Source organism: Cucurbita maxima, unplaced genomic scaffold, assembly GCF_002738345.1.
Source record: "Cucurbita maxima cultivar Rimu unplaced genomic scaffold, Cmax_1.0 Cma_Scf00020, whole genome shotgun sequence".
Classification (NCBI taxonomy): Eukaryota; Viridiplantae; Streptophyta; class Magnoliopsida; order Cucurbitales; family Cucurbitaceae; genus Cucurbita; species Cucurbita maxima.
Genome location: NW_019272036.1, coordinates 2821028 through 2829337, shown reverse-complemented (window position 1 = coordinate 2829337; position 8310 = coordinate 2821028). Strand labels below are relative to the sequence as shown.

At 40.0% G+C, this 8310-nt stretch overlaps 2 protein-coding genes and 5 non-coding genes across 7 annotated transcripts; all 7 read left to right on the top strand.

Annotated features, from left to right (window-relative positions):
* The first annotated feature begins 111 nt into the window (after positions 1–111).
* Positions 112–183, top strand: TRNAT-UGU. The gene has a single exon. It is a non-coding gene; the product is annotated as a tRNA-Thr (tRNA).
* A 109-nt stretch (positions 184–292) lies between these two features.
* On the top strand, positions 293–364 carry TRNAT-UGU. Its single transcript has one exon. It is a non-coding gene; the product is annotated as a tRNA-Thr (tRNA).
* Positions 365–436: 72 nt separating this feature from the next.
* TRNAT-UGU lies at positions 437–508 on the top strand. Its single transcript has one exon. It is a non-coding gene; the product is annotated as a tRNA-Thr (tRNA).
* Positions 509–617: 109 nt separating this feature from the next.
* Positions 618–689, top strand: TRNAT-UGU. The gene has a single exon. It is a non-coding gene; the product is annotated as a tRNA-Thr (tRNA).
* Positions 690–761: 72 nt separating this feature from the next.
* Positions 762–833, top strand: TRNAT-UGU. Its single transcript has one exon. It is a non-coding gene; the product is annotated as a tRNA-Thr (tRNA).
* Positions 834–1427: 594 nt separating this feature from the next.
* Positions 1428–3492, top strand: LOC111494473 ((R)-mandelonitrile lyase-like). The gene is made up of 2 exons (XM_023144416.1): positions 1428–1778; positions 1873–3492. The coding sequence occupies exons 1-2, from the start codon at positions 1679–1681 to the stop codon at positions 3426–3428; spliced, it is 1656 nt and encodes a 551-aa protein (XP_023000184.1). The 5' UTR covers positions 1428–1678; the 3' UTR covers positions 3429–3492.
* A 763-nt stretch (positions 3493–4255) lies between these two features.
* Positions 4256–8236, top strand: LOC111494257 (RNA-binding protein with multiple splicing 2-like). Its single transcript, XM_023144154.1, has 9 exons — positions 4256–4471; positions 4742–4921; positions 5007–5082; positions 5317–5446; positions 5664–5778; positions 5987–6078; positions 6185–6254; positions 6367–6449; positions 7099–8236. The coding sequence occupies exons 1-9, from the start codon at positions 4313–4315 to the stop codon at positions 7193–7195; spliced, it is 1002 nt and encodes a 333-aa protein (XP_022999922.1). The 5' UTR covers positions 4256–4312; the 3' UTR covers positions 7196–8236.
* The last annotated feature ends 74 nt before the right edge of the window (positions 8237–8310 follow it).

The window sequence follows — 8310 nt, the reverse complement described above, 5'->3', positions numbered from 1 at the left end:
TTCAATCCTGCGTGGGGGCAAAAACATTTATACTGTGTTCGTAAATGTATCATAAATTTTATAAATTGGACATGGTATGGTCAAAGTGGATAATATTATGTTATTGTAAAAGCCCTTATAGCTCAGTGGTAGAGCGTCAGTCTTGTAAACTGAAGGTCCGTAGTTCAATCCTGCGTGGGGGCAAAAAACATTTGTAGTGTGTTTATAAATGTAATATAAATTTTATAAATTGGACATCTCGATGATACGTGGTTTTTATGTTCAAAGTGGATAATATTATACTAATGTAAAAGCCCTTATAGCTTAATGGTAGAGTATCAGTCTTGTAAACTGAAGGTTCGTAGTTCAATCCGGCGTGGGGGCAAAAACATTTATAGTGTGTTTGTTGATACGTGGTCTTTATGTTCAAAGTGGATAATATAATATTATTATAAAAGCCCTTATAGCTCAGTGGTAGAGCGTCAGTCTTGTAAACTGAAGGTCCGTAGTTCAATCCTGCGTGGGGGCAAAAAACATTTGTAGTGTGTTTATAAATGTAATATAAATTTTATAAATTGGACATCTCGATGATACGTGGTTTTTATGTTCAAAGTGGATAATATTATACTAATGTAAAAGCCCTTATAGCTTAATGGTAGAGTATCAGTCTTGTAAACTGAAGGTTCGTAGTTCAATCCGGCGTGGGGGCAAAAACATTTATAGTGTGTTTGTTGATACGTGGTCTTTATGTTCAAAGTGGATAATATAATATTATTATAAAAGCCCTTATAGCTCAGTGGTAGAGCGTCAGTCTTGTAAACTGAAGGTCCGTAGTTCAATCCTGCGTGGGGGCAAAAACATTTATAGTGTGTTCGTAAATACATCATAAATTTTATAAATTGGACATCTCCATTGATACGTGGTCTTTATGTTTAAAGTGGATAATATTATGCTATTGTAAAAGCTCTTATAGCTTAGTGGTAGAGCGTCAGTCTTGTAAACTGAAGGTCCGTTGTTCAATCCTGCTTCGGGCATAAACATTTTTAGTATGATCAACATCCCCATTGATACTTGGTCTTTATGCTCAAATGGATAATATTATACTATTGTAAAAGCCGGCTTAGTGGTAGAGCGTCAGTCTTTTAAACTGAACTCAACTTCATCTTAGCCTTAGTTAACAAGTTCTAAGAAACTAACAAGCTAGAGAGAGAGCTTTGTTGGGCTAATGTAGAAAAATTATAGTCTAGGCGAGCCTAGACATAATTTTATAAAAGGTTACTGAATTGAAGTGAGTTTTATCTGTAGAGTGCAACCTATGATTGAGAATCTCGGTTAAGTCTAAAATTTTATTATGTTTTTAAGATAATTTTGCTTCCGAGAAATTCAATTCACCGATTAATTAAATTGAAATATTGGAGATTAAATTGAAGAAATTATATCCAACAAAGAAAATGTGTAAATTAGAATAGAATAAAAGAGGGGAATTAAAAGGCATGCTTCAAGTTCATACCGAGTGGAAGGAGTTCATGAAATTTGTTGAGGACTATTTCACAAATTCTCTTCACAATATGAAACTATTCCCAACTGAATCCTCAGCCAACAACCAAACCACTCTCGTTTTCTTCCTCTGATATTCAAATTTTGCTCACTATTCCTCAAGAAATCCTCTCTGTTCTCCAAGAAAACGCTCCTGTCAATAATGATTCTTCGCATTTTCTTCTACTCCCAATTTCTCGTGTTCTTCGCGATCTTCTACGCCTCGTCCTCCATTTCCGCCGATCGGAGATCTCCTTGGGAAGGTAAGTGATTCGATTCATCTTCAAGCGATTTTCCATCCTCCATTAATGTATATGTTCGGGTATTTGATTTCTGGAGTGTTGAAATCTATTACAGGTCCCAAGTACATGAAGTTCGTGTCGAACGCGACGGAATTTCCTGTAAAAGATTACTACGATTACATAATCGTCGGCGGAGGAACAACCGGATGCCCGCTGGCGGCGACGTTATCAAGCCATTACAGAGTTCTTGTTCTGGAGCGCGGCGGAGTTCCATATGGAAACTCCAATTTAATGTCGCAGGAAGGATTCTTGATGACTTTAATGGACGAAGCCTACTCACGTGACTCCCCCGTGCAAGCCTTCACCTCCGAAGAAGGAGTCCCTAACGCTCGTGGCCGGATCCTCGGCGGCAGCAGCGCCATCAACGCCGGCTTCTACAGTCGAGCTGATCGAGCCTTCTTTCACCGCTCCCACCTCAATTGGGACCTCACGATGGTCAATCAGTCCTACGAGTGGGTCGAAAAGAAGATTGTATTCAAACCGAATCTCAAGAATTGGCAATCGGTGGTTCGAGACGGAATGGTCGAAGCCGGAATCAACCCTTACAACGGCTTCACTTTGGACCATTTGGTTGGGACCAAAATCGGAGGCTCCACATTCGACGAAATGGGCCGCCGCCATAGCGCGGCTGATCTTCTATCCTATGCGACGCCGTTTAACATCCAAGTGGCGGTGTACGCGACGGTGGAGAGAATTCTCTTGACTTCAACGGGACAATTCGGACGTGCGGCAGTTGGGGTTCTTTACCGTGATCAAAGAGGCGCGTATCACCACGCGATTCTTTGTGCGCGTGGGGAAGTTTTGTTGTCTGCAGGCGCTATTGGCAGTCCGCAATTACTGTTACTCAGTGGAATTGGTTCACGTCCGTATTTGTCGTCATGGGGTATTCCGGTGGCTCATCATTTACCCTTTGTGGGACATAACCTGTACGACAACCCCCGTAACGGAATCTCCATATTAGCACCGATGCCGTTAGAGCAATCGTTGATACAAGTAGCAGGAATAACGGAATCCGGCTCGTATCTCGAAGCGGCGTCTAATGTGATTCCGTTTACTTCACCGCCGAGGTCTTTCTTCATAAAAACCCCATCGGCGCCGGTTTATTTGACGGTGGCGACATTGATGGAGAAGATAGCAGGACCGGTATCATTCGGTTCGATGCGACTGGCGTCGACCGATGTGAGAACGAACCCGGTGGTTCGGTTTAACTACTTCAGCAACACGGTGGACTTGGAGAGGTGCGTGAACGGGATGAGGAAGATAGGGGAGGTTCTGAGGAGCCGGTCGATGGAGAGTTTTAAGTTTAGAGATCGGTCGGGGCGGAGGGAGTTCCGGTTCGTAGGGCCGGTTTATCCAGCGGATGAGGGGCGGTTGAGGGAGTTTTGTAGAGAAAGTGTGAGTACGATATGGCATTACCATGGCGGGTGCGTGACAGGGAAAGTGGTGGAGCGTAATTATAAGGTGATTGGAATGAAAGCGCTGAGAGTGGTCGACGGGTCGACTTTTGGGGTTTCGCCTGGTACTAATCCTCAGGCCACGCTCATGATGCTTGGACGATATGTCGGCCTCCAAATTATCAACCAACGACGCTCCTCTGCTACTACCACCTAGTTTTTCTGCTTTTCTCTTCTTATCGGAATTTTACATTTACCGCGTAATGAATACTTTTTACTCTGATTTTTTTCACCTCCATATTATCAATTTTTTTTTTCTTTTTTAAAAACTAAATTACCACTCTACATTTCATTTTAATTTCGGTGAAAGATAATGTCTAAAATGCAAAATTAAAATCACCTATAATCATATTAACATAAACTCTCCATTTATACTATATTATAAAAAAATCAATCAATAATAATATATTGTTCATACCTTTGCTTTAGGCTTGGACTTCCCCGAAACGCCTCACATCCATGGACTAAATTAACCTGTTTTGGGCTTGGGCTTCCCCAAAATCCTCAACAATCCTTCCCTCGAACAAAGTACTATAAGTCTCTCGTTAGGCTTATGGAGCTCTCAAACCTCCCCTCGAACAAAGAGACTTTGTTTTGACACTTCAACCACTTTTGAGGATTCTATTGACATGGTTAAGTCCGCTAAATTAACTAATATGAGACTCACTCTCAATAATTCTCATCATTATTAATATATTTTATATATTCGTGTACCGATCAATCTGGATGATGGAGTGATTCACATCTTAAATAATTTTTTTTAAAATTTTTTATTTATATTTAAGATAGATTATATTTAAAAGTCATATTTTTAATAAAATTGATTAGATCCCAGTTATTAAAAAGACTAATAGCTAAGGACAAGTTATGACGCTAGGCGTTGGCGCGCAGGTTGTCATTAGGTTTTTTTTTGCGGGAAGCTTCCAAATCCGTGTCAGAGCAGAGAAGGCCAACAAATTCAGCAAATTTGTGAAGACCAATAAGTTGGAGGAGAATTTTGATAGCTGCTTGCTCACTATCCTTTACTCTGGTTGATTGCGCATGGCCGGTACTGGAATCCACCCGTACCACCACCAATGGTCTGCGGCGGCTGCCCCTCCGCCTCCGCCACAAGCCACTGCCATCGCTCCTCCTCCTATTCCCTATCCCCATCCTTCTCACATCCTCGTCGACAACCCTGCCCGTCATGCCTCCGATGAGGTACTTTTATTTCCTCTCTTCCTCTTTCTTAATTTGTAGTACTCAACTCAGGATCTTAGGCAGTTCAAGCTTCGACTAGAGGATTTACCGAGTTCGGAGTTTAAATTGATTTGTTTTTGTGTTTTCTTGAATTCGGCTTGTTATAGCTGGTTATGTGTAGTTATTTTAGGTTATTCTGCTCTACTAATCGTCATGGAAAACTTTGATGGTTTCTTTCTGCTATTCGATGCTCTCTGAGGCCATTTCTTTTTTAATGTTGTGTTGTTTTAGGTTCGAACTATATTTCTAACAGGTCTTCCGGAAGATGTGAAAGAGAGAGAGCTACAGAATCTTCTCAGATGGTTACCTGGTTACGAGGCTTCGCAAGTAAATTTTAAAGGTGAAAAGCCTATGGGCTTTGCTCTCTTCTCCAACGCTCAGCTTGCTATTGCTGCGAAAGACGCCCTTCAGGTTCATGTCTTTGCCTCACTGTTTTGTTTACTGATCTTGAATTGTTAATGTTCAAGTGTTGGTTGCTTTGATCTTTGTGATTTAGGATATGGTTTTTGATGCGGAGTCTAAGTCAGTGTTGCACACGGAGATGGCCAAGAAAAATCTTTTTGTTAAACGAGGTGATCTACTAGCTTTTATTCTCTTCTGCTTATTCACTAGGGCTTTCTTGTGTAGTAGTGATGTCCTCCAATAACGCACACATTCGTACTTAGAACAGTTACAGATTACCTTCAGTTTTTTTCTTTTGTTGTGCAATGATTTCAAGCTTTAAACACGTCGTTGCTCTTTTTTCTTTTTTAAAAAAGAAAGAAGCAAAATATTGCTTGATTTGCTAATCTTGGTACTACTTGCAGGCATTGTTGCTGATGCAGATGCTTATGACCAAAGTAAACGTTTGAGAACTGGTGGTGAATATGCCCACACCGGGTATTCGAGCCCATCACCATTTCATGCACCTCCACGTCCTATTTGGGGACCTCACGGGTGAGTCTTCTCTTTATGAAAACTGCTTTCCCTTCGAAGTCAGTTGTATGTGTTATCACCTGAGAGATGTTTTATGGTTATGGAAAAGGAGTAGGATTCGTTAATAGCTCAATTTTCTCTTTTTCTTAGCCTTTTGTGGTTGTTTTGTTTGCTCCCACCCTCGCCAAATGGCACTGAGTTGTGATGTTCAAGTTCCTTGTGGTTTGTGATGAACTAGGTATATGGCTCCACCTCCTCCTCCATATGATCCATATGGAAGTTACCCTGTTCATCCTGTACCTATGCCTGCTCCTGCACCTGTACCAGCACCTTGCAGCTATGTGCCTGTTCAGGTAATCCTTTTACAATCTCGATGGCACATTGAACTTTGGCATCACTTTCTTGCAACAACCATCCCTGGAATAGGAGGCTTTATTTACTATAACTATTGAAGTTGTTACCATGAAGACATCATGGAGTGCCTTGACTTATTGTTTCCACTGGGCAAAGAATAACTTTTGTTGCGTGGACTATATCTCATTTTTCTCCCGTTTCCTACAGAACACAAAAGATAATCCTCCTTGCAATACACTGTTCATTGGCAATCTGGGGGAAAATGTAAATGAAGAGGAGCTCAGAGGTCTTTTTAGCGTGTATATAAGTCTCATCTTTGCACAGTTTTTCATTTGTCTAATCACGTGTATGAATCATCCCAACCAACTGAATGTTTTGGACCTCTGGTTCTGACATATCATGCAGACAACCGGGATTTAAGCAAATGAAGACTCTGAGGCAGGAAAGGCATAAAGTCTGTTTCATTGAATTTGAAGTAAGTAGGTTTTAGTTGACTTGACTGTTGATCATTTAATGTCATATTCAGGTTAAGGATTATCAACCTTCCTTTCCTGCCTTCTAATTTGTTGTCTGCTTCACCTATATAGGATGTGAACACTGCCTCCAATGTGCATCATCTTTTGCAGGGTGCTGTTATTCCTAGTTCTGGCTCTGTGGGCATGAGAATACAATATCCTTTTCTTTACTAAATTGTTTTGTTTGATGCTAGTTATAGAACGATCATATCATCGTACTGGTACTTCTGAATAGTAAGTTGCTGTTTCGCCTGACAATGCAAGTGTTGGACTGAATGATTTATCTTATTTGATGGCTGGCTTGTGCCACTTTAGGTAATAATCTGGCAATCTTTTTAAATCTGTAGGATGCATCTCGGTAAAGAAAATTAGTGCGTATCATGTCTGTCACGTTTGAGGTATTTTATTGGATAGGCTTATTTTGTATTTGATGTTTGTTTTACATTTTAAGGTCACTATGGAACTCGATATATTAGTACACGTGTCTGTTAACAAGGAATAATTTTTTTCCCTTTTCAGTAACCTTTCCTAGAAATAATTAGATTCATACATTTTTTGTTGAATGTGTTGCTTTACGTCATTAGCAATTAACTATCATGTTAACTATTAGGTTTTGTTTCAAAGATTGAAATGCAATTCTTGTTGATGCCCATCAACGTTTGTGATCTAGGTAATACAAACATGTGCATAATGTGATTTCATAAACCAGGCTTAGTTGCACAGCAATTTGAACTAGTTGTTATTTCATTTGTTGTTGCTTTCATGATTGAGGATAAATGTTTCTTCTCTTGACTCTATGAATACATTTTCGAAGAACCCGTTTGGTAAACGGAAAGATGCTACCTATCCTGTTTCTGCTCCTGGGGCCAATGGAAGTCCACATGCTATGGCATACCAATAGCGTGAAGGGGATGTACTCTGTTCTTTTTGCTTCGACAAATTCAAGCACTAGATGATAGGATGCATCTTGCAGCAGTTGCATGCATCCATGATCCATTTCATATCAAGTCATCAGCATTTTCATCTCCATGGGAATGATTGCTCATATTGGTGTCACAAGCATTCCATTTGGAAGCATGTTACTAATGTAGTCCCTATTTGTGACATGCATTTATCAGAACTTAGAAGATTTAAGTAGCTGGATTATTTGTGGGGTGTGTGCTGTGCATTGGTCCTATCCTGTTTTTTTTTGGTTGTGTATGAGTATGTAGCTATTTATCTAAATGGATTTCTTGATTTATTAAGAGCATCCACATGTAAGGTTCAGTCATTTCATCTCACCTTTCGCAATTTCAAGTCGGTAGGGGTTCCATATCATGGTGCAACTCTGGTATAGGAATGTAGGGCACATAGGCCACCAGACAACGCATCATGCCATTATTAGCTTAATCATTTACTTGATCATCACGACCACATCATTAGCTTAATCATTTACTTCATCCACCAATTAATTCATGATGAATTATTCACATTCAAGCAACTAAGGCCTTTGTTTCTTAAGCATCAAAGAATATAGTTTCATTTACATACAGATTCCGAATTGAATTGACCAGGCCGCTATGCGTTTGAGGTTCAATTTCAGGTGCTATCTGAAGTTCTTTTTTCTAGGCTTCTGACTGTGCAAGACCCCTCATGGAGATGACGCAGATTTATAGAGCCAACTGGACCATGATTCAAACAACCATTTCGATCCACTGCTCTGCTCATCATTGTTGAGTTTGCTGGATGCATACCTGGCTTGGCTGCAAAACTGGAGGAAATTGATGCCTTGGAAGAAAGGTATCTAAGATGAACTTATTCTTGCTTAGGTTTGCCATTCTAATTTTTTCATGGAGTTGTCATTCTTCAAACTTCTATCTTGTTGACTTCAAGTGTTTTAGAACTGTTTGGTCGTACAATCTCCTAGACTTATAATTATTACCCTCTGATATGAGCTTGGAGATATTTCGTTCCTTTATGAAGTTACCTTACTCATGGAAGGATTAAAAAATAAATGAACTTAGTCAAGCTCAAACG

Coding starts and splice junctions, on each gene's coding strand:
- LOC111494473 (XM_023144416.1), top strand. CDS start 1,679: ATGATTCTTCGCATTTTCTTCTACTCCCAATTTCTCGTGTTCTTCGCG. Junction 1,779..1,872: donor TCGGAGATCTCCTTGGGAAG/GTAAGTGATTCG, acceptor AATCTATTACAG/GTCCCAAGTACATGAAGTTC.
- LOC111494257 (XM_023144154.1), top strand. CDS start 4,313: ATGGCCGGTACTGGAATCCACCCGTACCACCACCAATGGTCTGCGGCG. Junction 5,779..5,986: donor GCAGCTATGTGCCTGTTCAG/GTAATCCTTTTA, acceptor CGTTTCCTACAG/AACACAAAAGATAATCCTCC. Junction 6,079..6,184: donor CTCAGAGGTCTTTTTAGCGT/GTATATAAGTCT, acceptor CATATCATGCAG/ACAACCGGGATTTAAGCAAA.